Source organism: Dipodomys merriami, unplaced genomic scaffold, assembly GCF_024711535.1.
Source record: "Dipodomys merriami isolate MVZ:Mamm:240054 unplaced genomic scaffold, mDipMer1.0.p SCAF_12, whole genome shotgun sequence".
In the NCBI taxonomy this organism is placed as follows: domain Eukaryota; kingdom Metazoa; phylum Chordata; class Mammalia; order Rodentia; family Heteromyidae; genus Dipodomys; species Dipodomys merriami.
In genome coordinates this window covers 1,137,346-1,152,888 of record NW_027202493.1, presented here as the reverse complement: position 1 = coordinate 1,152,888, position 15,543 = coordinate 1,137,346, and the positions used below count along the sequence as shown (strand labels likewise).

The 15,543-nt window shown below is 39.9% G+C and overlaps 1 protein-coding gene across 6 annotated transcripts in view; it reads left to right on the top strand.

Annotated features, from left to right (window-relative positions):
- Chrnb3 (cholinergic receptor nicotinic beta 3 subunit) overlaps positions 1-10,971 on the top strand; it is a 36,804-nt gene extending 25,833 nt beyond the window's left edge. For 3 of the 6 annotated variants that reach the window (XM_070016062.1, XM_070016061.1, XM_070016060.1), the window contains exons 7-9: positions 4,885-4,994; positions 5,230-6,112; positions 10,021-10,971. In XM_070016062.1, the coding sequence (XP_069872163.1) occupies positions 4,885-4,994; positions 5,230-6,112; positions 10,021-10,155 (1,128 nt within the window). In that variant the 3' untranslated portion in view covers positions 10,156-10,971. Of the gene's footprint in view, positions 1-4,884; positions 4,995-5,229; positions 6,113-10,020 lie in introns of those variants that run through there. The other 3 variants (XM_070016065.1, XM_070016063.1, XM_070016064.1) reach the window with 3 other exon arrangements.
- Positions 10,972-15,543: the final 4,572 nt, after the last annotated feature.

Below are 15,543 nucleotides of genomic sequence, written 5' to 3'. Positions count from 1 at the left end.
GGCAACAGACAAGGACACAATCATTTGATGTGTAATGACAGGGCTGTGTTTTAAGAAATACTGAATAGCCTGTCAGTCCTTGACTACAAACCTGTATATCATGCCATGGTACTGAACTGTATGCAGTTGTAAACCAATCTTCTTAGCATATCTAACCACAGAGAAGGACTAGTAAAAAAGGACAGAGAGAAGTGGTGCTCATAGTGGTAGAGCACTAACCTTGGGCACAAAGAGGCTCAGGGATAGTGCCAAGGCCCTGAATTCAAGCCCCACAACTGACACACACACTAAAAAGAATAGCTAAAAGAAGACAGAGAGATCAAAGTAGCTCCTGTCCTGGACACTTGCTATGAGTGGAGCTTACTAAATGGGTGATAGGCAAAATGGAAGCTAAGGACAGAGGAAAGGACTGTGCACTATTGGAGGCTTTATAAATATTGTACATAGTTACACTACATTTGTGAAAAAATATTCTTTCTGTAATAAATTAATTTTTAGCTTACTTTAAAATTTTTATTTTATAAATTTTAATTTTTAACTTTTGGCTCTTCTGGGGCTTGAACACAGGGCCTCTCTTGGCTTTGTAGTTCACAGCTAGAGCTTTACCACTTGAGCTATTCCTTTACTTACAGCTTTTTGCTGATTAATTGGAGATAAGAGTGTCTCTGATTTGTCTGCCCAGGCTGGCTTTGAATTGCAATTCTTAGATCTCAGCCTCCTAATAGCCAAGATTACAAATGTGAGCCACTAGTGCTCAGCTAAATATTTGACTCTTACAAGAACTTTCCTTATACAAACACATTGAACAATATACAAAACACTTGCTTTTCTGTATCTATTCTGTAAGCTTTTCTCCATTTAAATGTTTTATAATTTTATTTACTTCATTTTTGCTTTTCAGATATTTCTTGTTTAAAATGATGCCTACATAAGCTCGTGTATTGATTTTGCCAGTTATCATCACCTCTATATGGTGATGTACTTACTGCCAGGTTTCCAGGGGATAATTTTCATGGAGCCACTATCTTTGTGGTCACAAGACCTTCCTTAAGATGACCTCCTGAAGCAGCCTGAGGCTCTACTACAGTTTCCTTTTAATTTCTATCCATATATCTTTAGATATGTGTATACATGTACACATATATGGAATTCATTCAAAAATAATAATAAAAATATGATTAAGGTAAGACAGCCAGTGGCTCATTCCTGTAATCCTAGCTACTCAGGAGGCTGAGATCTGAAGATCGTGGTTCAAACCCAGCCTAGGCAGGAAAATCCATGAGACTCTTATTTCCAATTAACCAACAAAAAACAGGAAGTAGAGCTTGTAGCTCAAGTGGTAGAGCACTAGCCTTAGGCACAAAAACTCAGGGGCAGCACCCAAGCCCCGAGTTCATGCCCCAGGACACATACACACACACACAAACCCACACACACACACACACACACACACGTGTGCTTGAGTGTGCATGGTAATTGAATAATAGAGTCATTCATTAGCATCAAGTAATACACAGTGTACATACTATGCATTCAATGCTTTCATAGACTAGCAGCCTCATCACAGCCATGGGAATGATGCACTGGGCAAATGTTACCATGGCTTTGACATCAAAGGGGACAGGAACTTTCCAGCTACACTATAATCCTGGGACCACTGGACTCATAATTGTGGTTGGTCACTGACAAAATGTCATGTAGCATATGGTTTATATTACCATTTGGTATTAATATAAAAGAAGAAATTGAAATACTATGGTTAAAAACAGTTTTATGACTTCAGTTTAAGTAAAATTTGTCCTGCATTGTGGTTTTAGGTAAATATTTTATGAGTGGTATTTCAGGTAGTAAGTGTTAAAAAGGCAATTTTCAGGGAATGTGTGGGTGCTTGTATATGTGTGTATATAGAGATACAAGTATTTTTATGCAGGTTTGACCAAATTAAGAAACCTAGACTCTGAGCATTTTACCATTTTCTCTTAGCCATAGATTATCTTTGACATTTGACTCTAATATATCCTGGCTTTCCTGTTTCCTGAAAAACACAGAACTCAAACAAGGAGTAACTTGTGAGGGGGAGCTATTGTTTGTAAAGGGCCTTGAGAGCACTGCCTGGAATATGCTTTACAAATAAGAGATATTACTTCTAATCTTTTGCCAGGAAGGAAAAGAAACAAGGTTAATCTTCAGATTCATTTAAAAGTTAAAGAGAACATGGAAATACCCAGACAATCCCATAGTTCCTTAGAGCATGAGATGGAGGAGCTGGGCTCTGCCCCCAGCTGAATGCTGCAGGCTAAGCCACCTTAGATCCTGTGTGTGTAATTCCTTACCAGGGCCCCAACCAGCATTTGGCAAAGGTTCATGCAGGAGAAATTGGGTTGCTCCTCATCTAGGGCATCTCAGAAAGAAAAACTGAATCTGTAAGCTGATTATGGAAGGACACCAAGGTTTTAAGATATGTCTCTCTCAGGGCTGGGAAGGTAGCTCAGTGGTAGAGTGCTTGCCTTGCATGCCTGAGGCCCTGGGTTCGATTCCTCAGCACCACATAAGCAAAAAGAAAAAAAGCCGGAAGTGGCGTTGTGGCTCAAGTGATAGAGCACTAGCCTTGAGCTAAAGAGTTGAGGGACAGTGCCCAGGCCCAGAGTTCAGGCCTCACAACCGGACCCCCAAAAAAAGAAAAGAAAAGAAAAGAAATGTCTCTCTTAACACTAGAAATTGAGGGTAAACGCTGAATCCTAGTGACTTTCTAAGTTGTACATCTAGCAAGCTATAATACAGATGTGAAACTCAGGATTTTCTAATTCTAATTCAGTGTGTTTTCCTTTTGGGGACCACCAAATGAGCAGCATTAACCAAAAGCCCTACCTTGTTAGGATTATAGGCATGAGCCACTTGTGCTCCAATTAACAACCAAAAAGCCAGAAGTGGAGCTATGCCTCAAATGGTACAGTGCTAGCCTTGAGCTCAGGAATGCAGCCTTATTCCACTGTAGATCTCGTTACTTCCTCTTCAAGGATCAAATACATTTCTCATCCATCCATTTACCTTTTATTTCTGCCCCAGGGCCCCACTGGCCACCACTCTGACTCACATGGCATTTTTCAGAATTTCCTTCCCCCTCTGTGCTGTTCTGTACCATACATCCAAACTAGCTCCTCAGGACAGTCATTACCAGGTGTTGGTGTCATTAGTTAGCCTACTTATCTGAGTTGCAAGCTAGGAATATAGAGCATCAAGGTCCTCAGTGCTAATTGAGCTTGGCATATTTGGTAAATCACCTGTGTCTTTTCTTTGGGAACAACTGTTAATCATGCTGCAGCAGGTGAGGAAAGAAAAGTCTTTCTGACTTATTGTAAAAAGTAACTTTAATTTTTAATCTTTCAGAAATTCCTCATGAGCCTTGTCCCAGTTCCCTAAATTTTTATGAGTTTGCTGTGATCTGCAACGAAGCAGAAACTTAGAATCTTCATCATCATCACCCTTTTCTCAGGGCTACTGATCCTAAAAGAGAGAGAAGTGGATCCAAGAAACAGTCAATTTTGTTTCCAGCAATCTTTATGCCCCAAGTAGAAGACTATAGGTTGGGACCAGCTTTGCTCAGTAATGCCACTTTTTAAAAGATGGCCTTGAGTGTAAGTCATTCTTTCAAGCAAAGTCATTCTTTTCATTGTTCCATTCATATCTCACAAATATTATCTAAGACAATATCTCATATGAGGGTCATCATTTTTTAGGAATTGTATTTCAGCATTTTACAACCTGGTGAAGTTTTAAATTTGCTGATTCTTGATATTTTTAATGACAATTTAGCATCACTGGGTTCCAAGAAACTTCATACTAGGCATAGCCTTTTAACATTTAGAAACACACTTAACACTACCCTGAACAGTTTTATTCAACTATTCTGTGAGGGCCAGTAGAATGGGAGAATTTAACTTTGGGATCAGGTTTTGAAATTCTGGATCCAAGATCTATTTCTGCTGTAACTTTGCCTTAATAATCTAAACAATTAATGATCAGATTTCTTAATCTGTATCCATCATTCCCTAGAAAATATTACAAGAGGTCTTTCCTTACGTAAAAAGTATAAGCTTATGGAAGCCAATAATATTAGGATAAGTTTAAAACATTGAGAACTTACAAAATAAAATTAGATTGAACTGTTATACTAAATTCTTTTATCTCTGTCCACTGGGTAAAAGTTATAATGGCATCATGAATAGTCAGAAGGTACTAAATGTTTCATATTAATATTTTGAATGAATGTTAGGCTAAGAGTCTTGGTGATACTCAAGGATATAAACTGAGTATGTACTTATTATCAAAAATTAAAATCTTGATGAACCAACACTGGCTTGCATTTTGCATAGCTTTCCTTCTCTTGCTCCTTTTCCTCTTCCTCCTCCTTCTCCTTCTCTTCCTTCTCATTCTTCTTCTTCTTCTTTGACAGGGTCTTACTAAGTATCCTAGGGTGGCTTTGAACTCATGATACTCCTGCCTCAAATTCCTAAGTACTGGATTAAATGCTAGGCTATTGCCTTTCTTTTGTTTGCTTCTTAAGAAAAGTAGGCCAAAAAGATAAATTATAATTTTTCATCCTCTGAATCTCTTCACTGAGTGCTTGATGTGGAGACTCCAAGCCCTCCTATTTGGGAGACACAAAATAGGCTAGATGTTGGACCTGGGCAAAGTCAGAGACCAAGTTGGCTCAAATCTTGATAAATGCACTGAATTCCAGGTATGGTTACAAAGTCTAACCTTGGTTAATTTCCCTTTGTTAATAAAATTATATATTAGTAAGTTAACAGACAAATGAAGATCACAACATGTAATGCACTGAATTTTCCAGAATAAAAATTATAATCTACTCATTTTATTCAGGAATGGACAGACCACAAACTACGCTGGAATCCTGATGAGTATGGTGGCATTCAGTCAATTAAAGTTCCCTCAGAATCTCTCTGGCTTCCTGACATAGTTCTCTTTGAAAAGTAAGTATCACAGAAAATAGTTATAGTAGTCAGATTAACAGTGATCATAGTTATATTAGTTAAATAATTAGGAGAAATATACACCTGTAAGTAGCAAAATAGTTTTTTTTAAAAAAAAAAATCAGTTGACATTGTGGTAGGAAAGTAATACAATACAAATAGCACAGAGATGGGAGAAAATCCCAAGCAAATAAACATTCAACTAATTACTAAAGTGAAATTCCTTTTATGGCAGTGCCGATGGACGTTTCGAGGGCTCCCTCATGACCAAAGTTATTGTGAAATCCAATGGAAGTGTCACTTGGACTCCTCCTGCCAGTTACAAAAGTTCATGCACCATGGATGTTACATTTTTCCCCTTTGACCAACAGAACTGCTCTATGAAGTTTGGATCCTGGACTTATGATGGTACTATGGTCGACCTCATTTTGATAAATGAAAATGTTGACAGGAAAGACTTCTTTGACAATGGAGAATGGGAAATACTAAATGCAAAAGGGATGAAAGGAAACAGAAGAGAAGGTTTATATTCTTACCCATTTATTACCTATTCTTTTGTCCTGAGACGCCTGCCTTTATTTTATACACTTTTCCTGATAATCCCCTGCCTGGGGCTATCTTTTCTCACAGTTCTTGTGTTCTATTTACCTTCAGATGAAGGAGAAAAACTTTCCTTATCAACGTCTGTGTTGGTATCTCTGACCGTTTTTCTTTTAGTAATTGAAGAAATAATCCCATCTTCTTCAAAAGTCATCCCTCTCATTGGAGAGTACCTATTGTTTATTATGATTTTTGTCACTCTGTCAATCATTGTTACCGTTTTTGTAATTAATGTTCACCACAGATCATCTTCCACCTATCATCCCATGGCCCCCTGGGTGAAGAAGCTGTTTCTACAAAAACTTCCTAAATTGCTTTGCATGAAGGATCATGTAGATCGCTACTCTTTCCCAGATAAAGAGGAGAGTCGAACAGTAGTGAAAGGTAAAGTCTTGGGCAAAAAGAAACAGAAGCAGATTAGTGATGGAGAAAAGGTTCTGATCACTTTCTTGGAAAAAGCTGCAGAGTCTATCAGATATATTTCAAGGCACGTGAGAAAGGAACATTTCATCAGCCAGGTCAGTGAACTACTATTTGTGATCACACTGCCATTGAATTATGGAAAGGCTATTCTTTTGGTACTTATTTTTACAACAAAATGCAGCCATTGGCTAAGCTATGAGGTTAATGCTACTTGTCATTTCTGTTTTGGGGGGGGTGGGGTGGGGGCTTCTAGAATTTGAACTCATAGCCATGTACTTGCTAGGTAAGTGCTCTGCCACTTGAGCCAGGACTAGGGCCTATTTTCCTTTATTTTACAGATAGAGTCTTGCTTTTATTTTTTTTTTAAATCAAGATCTGGCTGTCACAACACTCTTTTTTTATTGTGAGAATATTGTACAGAGGAGTTACAATTACATGGGCAAGATAACCAGTACATTTCTTTTTTTTCTTTTTTTTTTTTTTTTGGTCGGCCGTGGGGCTTGAACTCTGGGCCTGGGCGCTGTCCCTCAGCTCTTCAGCTCAAGGTGAGCGCTCTACCACTACAGCGCCACTTCCGGTTTTCTGGTGGTTTATTGGAGATAGGAGTCTCACAGTCTCTCCTGCCCAGGCTGGCTTTGAACTGCGATCCTCAGATCTCAGCCTCCTAGGATTACAGGCGTGAGCCACCAGCTCCCGGCACCAGTACATTTCTTATCCAGCATTGTTGCCTCCTCTTTGTTTCCCCATCCCATCCCTTCCCATACTCCCCCTGTAACTCTAGTTTCTCAGGAGGCTGAGATCTGATGACTGTGATTTAAAGCCAGACCAGACAAGAAAGTCCATAGTCTCTTGTCTCTAATTAACCAATAAAAAGCCAGAAGTGAAGCTGTGGCTCAAGTGGTAGTGTGCTAGCCTTGAGCCAAAAAGCTCAAGGATCTAGCCCCTGAGTTCAAGCTTTAGGACTGGAAGTAATAAATAAATAAATATATGTCCAGCATGTGTGATTAAAATAAGTTACATAAAAAGCTTCGCACTGGGACTGGGGATATAGTTTAGTGGTAGAGTGCTTGCCTGGTCTAGTGTGCATGAAGCCCTGGGTTTGATTCCTCAGTACCACATCAAGAGGAAAAGCTGGAAGTGGCACTGTGGCTCAAGTGGTAGAGCACTAGCCTTGAGCAAAAGAGCTCAGGAACAGCATCTAGCCCCCGAGTTCAAGCCCCAGGACTGGCAAAAAAAAAAAAGAAACAAAAAAGAAACAAAAGCTTGGCTCGAGTGAGCTTAGCCTGTAATCCTAGTTATTCAGGAGGCTAAGATCTGAGGATTTTAGTTCAAAGCCAACCTGGGCAGGAAATCTGTGAGACTCATAATATCCAATTAACCAACAAAAAGCCAGAAGTAGAGCTGTGGCTCAGGTAATGGAGCATGAATCTTGAGTGATAATGCTAAGGAACAGTGCCCAGACCCTGAGTTCAAGCACCTGTAACAGCACAAAAAGAAAACAAAATCAACAAAACCCGTCACATTATTATAACATTTAAAGGGACCAATTATTTTATTCTAAATTAGTAAAAATTAGTGCCAAAAGCTTGATAGGCAAGCATTTTAAAAAAGCCCATGGACAAGCATACAAAAGAAATTTTTGTAATTTCACTCTACATTTGTGTGTGTGTGTATGTGTGTATGTGTGTATGTGTGTGTGTGTGTGTGTGTGTGTGTGTGTGTGTGTGTGTGTGTGTATCCATACTAGGGTTTAAATTCAGGGCTTCACATTCTTGTTTGGCTTTTTCTACTTGAGTCTGGCACTCTGCCACTTGAACCACATCTCTGCTTATTGATTTTTGCTGGTCAATTAATTGGAAATCAAAGTTTCTCAGGTATCTTTATAAGTTGGTTTTGAATCTCTTCTATCTTTAGATCTCAGCCTCTTGAGTAGCTAGGATTACAGGCAGGAGTCACTAGGGCCAAACTTCCTTCAACAGTTTATCTTTCCTATAGTGACGTACCCTAATATACCTTCCTCTTAACTATGTGCCAAGCTTTTTACCCACTTAAGGGGGTTTTGTGTTGTTTGAAAAATGAGTACTATTATTGAAGGAACATGTCAGCTATAAAGCAGGGGTTGATTTTTGTTTGTTTTTTTGCATCTTTTAAAAATACTACCACAAGTTGAAGTCATCTCTTTTAATTGTGAAAAGAACAGATGATCAGCCTAGGAAACTTCAGAAAGATGTAGACAAAAGGATTAAAAATAATCAATAATCCAATTTCTTGAGATTGACTTTAAAGTGTGTGTTTTCCTCTCTACTTTCTGAAAGCTCTTTGTAAGCTCAGAACACACCCTGTCTACCCTCCCTCCCCTCTCTGGGACAGACCCTCTAATCTAGTGCACTTTTACAAAACCCCCATCTATACTAATGCTCCTCCACAAATGATGAAACCAATTGTACATTAAAAATATCATCAATAGGGGCTGGGAAGGTGGCTCAGTGGTAGAGTGCTTGCCTTTCATGCATGAGGCCCTGGATTCGATTTCTCAGCACCACATAAGCAAAAGAAAAAAGCTGGAAGTGGCGCTGTGGCTCAAGTGGTAGAGCGCTAGCCTTGAGCTGAAGAGCTGAGGGACAGCGCCCAGGCCCAGAGTTCAGGCCCCACGACTGGACCCCCCCAAAAAATATATATATATATATCATCAATCAAAAACATGTTGAGTACACACCGCTGAACACCAGAACCAAGCTCCAAAGCAGACTCGTGTTGTTTGTGGTCCCTTGTGACCTTTCTGAGACTAATGAAGAGCTTTGGCTTTGGAATAGATGCAGCTCTCAAATGCAAAGGATAGTTTCTACTGAAAGGATTTCATTTGTGTACCATTGTAAGTGGAAAAATCACTTGGAACCATTGCAAGTTGAAGACACTCTGTAGTAGAAATGGGACATTAATCTTCCCTTTAAAAGACAAGACCATCAGGCACTGGTAGCTCATGTCTATAATCCTAACTACTCAGGAGGCTGAGATCTGAGGATCATGGTTCAAAGCCAGCCCTGGCAGGAAAGTCCGTGAAACTTTTATCTCTAAATAACCATCAAAAAGTTAAAAGTGGGACTGGGAAGGTGGCTCAGTGGTAGAGTGCTTGCCTTGCATGCATGAGGCCCTGGGTTCAATTCCTCAGCACCACATAAGCAAAAAGAAAAAGCCAGAAGTGGCGCTGTGGCTCAAGCAGTAGAGTGCTAGCCTTGAGCTGAAGAGCTGAGGGAGAGCGCCCAGGCCTAGAGTTCAGGCCCCACAACCAGACCCCTCCCCCAGACCCCTCTTCCAAAAAAGTTAAAAGTGAGTGAAAAAAGCTAAAGGACAGTGCCTAGGTCCTGAGTAAAGGTCCCAATGCTGTGCCAAAACAACAACAACAACAACAACAAAAAACCTCAATTTTTTTCCCTTTAGACCACTCTCATCAAGTGGCTTGTTTCCACTCTGACTTCATTCTGACAGGCCTGGAGCCTACTCTCCCATGACTACCGGCCTCACTAAAGTCTCTTGGATTGCTTGTCTTCCCTTGGTCATTTTTCCTCCTGAACCTTCAATAGCTATACCATATGAGTAGGAAGAGATCTGTGTATAACACCATCAAAATTAATTCCTTATTTGTGATAAATTTCATGTGTAAATAAGGGAGCATTGCAGGTAGCTATACTTTCTTTTAATCTGTTTATAAATTAGGCTTCTGTTATTCTGGGAAATATTTTCAAATAATTTTACCATTTCTATTTTCTTCTTCAGTGATGACAAGAATGTGTCTGTATATTCAATTTGCAAGCTATTTTCTTGGGGGTATAGTGAGCAAATCACTGAATGAAATCTTAGCCTAGGTTCTGAGTGACATGTTGGATATATTTGAAAAGTCAAAAAATGCTGTAAATCTGAATATTTGTCTTTTAAAATCCCTTAATGAGTTTAAAATGGCCATCTAGCACCTTAAATGAAAGTCATATTTTTTTCTTTTTTGTAGGTTGTGCAAGACTGGAAATTTGTGGCTCAAGTTCTTGACCGAATCTTCCTGTGGCTCTTTCTGATAGTGTCAGTTACAGGGTCGGTGCTGATTTTCACCCCTGCTTTGAAGATGTGGTTAAATAGTTACCATTAGAAACTTGTCTCCAGGGTCATTTAAAAGCCATGCCATCAGGATAAAAGTCCCACAGTAGAACTGACATCTTCCAGCATGTACCCAGTCTAAATGCATGTGCTTATTTCTCAGAATCCTGCTAATGTGGTCTTTACAGTAACTGAATTTCTCATTTTTGGTTTTGTTGGTCATGGGGCTTGAACTCGGGTCCTGGGTGCTGTCTCTGAGCTCTTTTGCTCAAGATTAGCACTCTACCACTTTGAGCCACAGAGTCACTTCTGGGTTTTTTTGAGTAGGAATTGGAGGTAAGAGTTGCATGGACACTTTTCTGCCCTGACTGACTTCAAACCGCAATCCTCAGACCTCAGCCTCCTGAGAAGATAGAATTACAGGCGTGAGCCAGCAGTGCCCAGCTGAATATCTCTTCAGTGGGAGAAACCTGGGAAAAATAACTAGTCTCTGTTGCTAGAGTTGGGTTTAAAGATGTCAAGAAGGCCTTCATGTGGGAGGGCCTCTCTGTGGGAGGGCCTGGAGCTCTTGCAGCTACTCAGCTTCTTGGTGGTTTGAATTGCAGTCTGAGGCTGTGTGAAACTTCTCTAAGCAATATGGATGAACAAACTTTAATTTCAGTTTGGGGAAATATACAAGTACAGCTACCCTTGGTCCACCACACTTGTTATTACAAAGATTCCAAGATACCACTGGTCAGCTAATGTTCCAATATAGTGTTCATTGAAATAACCTCACTTAAATATAGGCAGGTGGAACTCATAGTTTATTCATAGCATTCCAACGCCTTTTAGTAAAACCCATTGTGAACTGTGACTTGCTCTAAAGTTATGGCAAATAAACTATCATAGAAATAATCATTTGCTACCCAAAGTGTATTTATTAATATCCACTTAGCTTCTAGAAAATTCAATTACTGGGTATTCGATGATTAGATTTCCTGCTCATCTAATGGAATCCATTCCTGTAGAGTGCTGTCGGCTTCCCATTCTGTTATCATCTGTCTCCTTTTCTGTCAGGAGTACTCCTTCCCCACTTTCCTGCTCCTTGTTCCCATACCAGTAATGGATTTGACTGTCTAGTCAAATTGGGTTTGCTGCTGCCCCCACCAAATCCTCCCATGATTTTAGTTTCCCTTGCCCAGTGATAAATTCAAATCCTTTTCTCAAGCATTTTGTTTTGGACATGGCTATTGTAAAAAAGTTTATACCCTGAATTTTTAAAACCTAATCATCCTGTAATGCTTACTATTTAGGAGGCTAAGATCTATGGATTGTGGTTTAAAGCTCTCTCAGATGTGAAAGTTCTAGTTCCAATTAATCACAAAAGATAGACGTGGAGCTGTGGCTCAAGTGGCAGAGAGCCAGCCTTGAGTGAAAAAGCCAAGGGACAGGTCCCAGGTCCTGAATTCAAGCCCCAGTACCAGTGCAAAAATCAATCAATCCATCAATCCAAGGGCTGAATTCATCCAAATACATCATTGCTACTGATGTGTTTAACTTCATACATGTGGTTCCATTTTGTGTTTTCTATATATTATTTTCTTGCTCTTTGGGTATATCTTCTTCCCTTTCAGCATTGATTGAGTTTGTTTCCTTGAAGGTTATACATTAGTAAGCATACTCAAACTTTGTTAGGAACACTAAAAATCAGTGGTGATCACCACTCTCTCCCTCTCCCTCATTCACCCCCCTTTTATTTTAGTAATGCTTGGGATTAAACTCAGAGCCTCATGCTTGGTAGGCAGGCACTCAACCACTCAAACCAAGCTTCTAGTCCCTCACTTCCCCTTTTCACCTTCCATGATGTGTCAATTTGAGCTGTAGGTTATTAATTTTTATATTATTTGTCTCTCATCCTTAAGAATCACTTACTGACAGTACCTTTTGCCCATTGAAAATGATTTCATTTGGTGTATGTGCATGCCAGTCCTGGGGCTTAAACTCAGGGCCTGGGCACTGTCCCTCAGCTTTTCTACTCAAGGCTAGCACTCTACCACTTGAGCCACAGCTCCACTTCCAGCTTTTGGTACTTAATTGGAGATCAGAGACTCAAAGACTTTCCTGCCCAGGCTGGCTTTGAATCACAGTCCTCATACCTCAGCCTCCTGAGTAGCTAGGTTTACAGGTGTGAGCCAGCACCTGGTTTACCACTGATTTTTATCCTGTTTCCTTCTTTCTCTGAGTTTTTTCTCATTATTTAGAGGAATTTCTTTTAGACAAGGTCCTATTACATTGTCCAAGCTGGTCTCAAAACCCTGGCTGAAATAATATTCTGTCCCATTTTCCCAAGTGGCTGGGAAGACAGATTCATGTTACTTTTTCCAGCTCCTAGTACCTCTTTAAAAACATTTTTTTGGGGGGGTCCAGTCAAGGGGCCTGAACTCTGGGCCTGGACGCTGTCCCTCAGCTCTTCAGCTCAAGGCTAGCACTCTACCACTTGAGTCACAGCACCACTTCCGGCTTTTTTCTTTTTGCTTATGTGGTGCTGAGGAATCAAACCCAGGGCCTCATGCATGCAAGGCAAGCACTCTACCACTGAGCCACCTTCCAAGCCCTTAAAAAATTTTTGAGTGCAGTGAACTTTCTGAACACTTTCATTTCTGAAATTACAATTTCTTTTGTCCTTACATTTGAATAATAGGTTGGCTGAGTATGGGATTATGGTTCAAAATAATTTTCCATCAGAACTTTGAAGGGATTTGAGAAATGCAGTGAAGGTTATTATTTCTAATTACTATATATTCTTGTTTGTTCCTAAAGTGCTCACACTTTCCTCTTTATCTTGGACTTTTTATATTGGATTTTAGAAATGACCCCTATGTATGTCAAGCCCAGGGTTTCTGCTCCCCCTCCCTCTTCCCCACATACATACACTCTTTCTTACTCCCCTTCCCTCTCTCTGGCTTAGCACTAGGCTGATGTCTTCATTTTGAAATTTCTACTATAGAGACCTTGGTATTAACGAGTCTGTCCTCCATGCTTACTAAACTGTAGACTTTTTTTTCCTCATACTTTTAATTCTTTAACCATTTATATGATCTGGTAATAAAAATGGCTCTGGTCATGATTTTCTGCTTTTTACCCCACTTCCTGAGGTAAGGTGTTCTGAATGTCTGTGGGTCATTCATATATTCGATTTCTGAGAACACTGATTTTCCTTCATGGATGTCAAACTCTCTGAAATATTTGGGAGAAATAATCATAGCTACTTTACAGTCTCTTATTATCTTTTTTTTTTGGGGGGGGGTCCAATCGTGGGGCCTGAACTCTGGACCTGGGCACTGTTCCTCAGCTCTTCAGCTCAAGGCTAGCGCTCTACCACTTGAGCCACAGCGCCACTTCCGGCTTTTTTCCTTTTGCTTATGTGGTGCTGAGGAATCGAACTCAGGGCCTCATGCATGCAAGGCAAGTGCTCTACCACTGAGCCACCTTCCCAGCCCATAGTTTCTTATAATCTTGTATAACAGTTTTTCTCTCTGCAGTAAATTCTTCTGATGCTTTTTGTGAATATTTTACTTAAATAGTTGGTGATTTTTCTTATTGCCTTGTTGACCTAAAAGTGCAAATTGTTTCTAATCACAAGAAAGCAGACTTCAACCATTGTATTGGTTCAGTTCTTCTTCCCTGCCTAGGGCTAGCCAGGCTTTCTCATCTTCTGTTGCTGGAGTTACCCTTTACTTGATAGTAGCCATTGTTATGTTGGGCACTGTCTTGAGTCTCTAAACCTAGAACCCATTCTGCCTTACCAACGAAGAGGACCACATTAGTAGGACAAACACAGCCACAATAAAGACATAGCAGTGCTGCAGCTGTCCCTCATCTTAATCTTACACATTAATTCCACTTCCTCTTCAAAAATACTCCCTGCCTATAATCTAGGATTACTAGTTTGCTAGAAAACATTATTTCTTTGTCATCCCCCTCTTTCCTTTATGGGAACACAAATTCTACTGTTCTGACAGGTCTTACCACAAATCTCATCTCATCCGCCCCACATTCTGCAGCACCCCCACCAATCTGGCTTCATCTGCCCCACATTCTGCAGCACCCCCACCAATCTGGCCTGTGACATCATCTCAGACAACTTGCCATTGTGTTTTGCGTTTATAGAGGCTTTCATTCTTACTTTACATTTCTTTGGAAATAGGGCTATTTTTGTAAAATTTTCCCCAATTTTAATATGAAACAGTTCAAATACTCAGTATAAAGTATAAAATGAGTACAACTATCACCTGTACCTTCAGCTCCTCTTAACATTTTGTGATACTGGCTTTGAGTTATCTTTGTAAGCTAGTCTTTCTGAACTAGTGGAAACCTTCAAACACCATGACATTTAAGTATACATCTCTCAAAAGTAAGCATACATCTTATTCAAAAGTTAAGAACATTTTCCCATCCAATCACAATTTCATTATTACACTTCAAATTAGAAATCATTCTTTAGGGCTAGGAATGTGGCTCAGATGCTTCACATATATGAGGTCCTGGGTTCAATTCCTCAGCACCACATACCAGAAAAGGCCGGAAGTGGGCACTGTGGCTCAAGTGGTAGAGCACTTGCCTTAGCTGAAGAGCTCAGGGACAGAGCCTAGGCCCAGAGTTCAAGCTCCACGACCGACCAAAAACAACAAACAACAACAACAACAACAAAAGCCAACAAACCCATTTCCTTTATTATCCATATTTGAATTTCTCCGGTTATTTCAACTTTTCAAAATTATGATCAAATTAAGATTAATGCTTTGTGTTTGGTTACTGTTTGTATATTCTTTTAATATAACATAGTTTTGTATTTATTTTTGTGGTAGTGGTGGTGATGGTAGTGGTGTGTGTGTGTGTGTGTGTGTGTGTGTGTGTGTGTGTGTGTGTGTGTGTGTGCACGCACACATGAGCACAATGCTGGCACTGGGGCTTGAACTCAGGGCCTCATGGTCTCATTTAGCTTTTTTGCTCTACCATTTGAGCTATACCTCTTTCTGGCTTTTTGCTGGTTAATTGGAAACAGGAATCTCATGGACTTTTCTGCCTCAACTGGCTCCAAATCCAAATCCTCAGATTTTAATCTACAGAGTAGCTAGGCATTAGCCACTAATGCCCAGATTCTTTCTGTTTTCTTAATATTGCCTTTGTGAAGAGACCAAGTCAGATGGTACATTCTGCCTTTTTCAATTTACCAAATTATTTCTCATGTTTTTACAATTTGTTCCTCGGTCTCTGAATTTCCAGAAACATAAAGTTGAGTTCAAAGGCTGAATGAGATTCAGATTTTTGCAGTTTTATCTCCTGGTTAATGTATAGATCATATTGCATGCTGCTAGGAGGCACATATCGGGTGCATTCACCCTGCCCTCTGTCTGATTTCTTTTTTTTTTTTTTAATTGTGAAAATACCATACAGA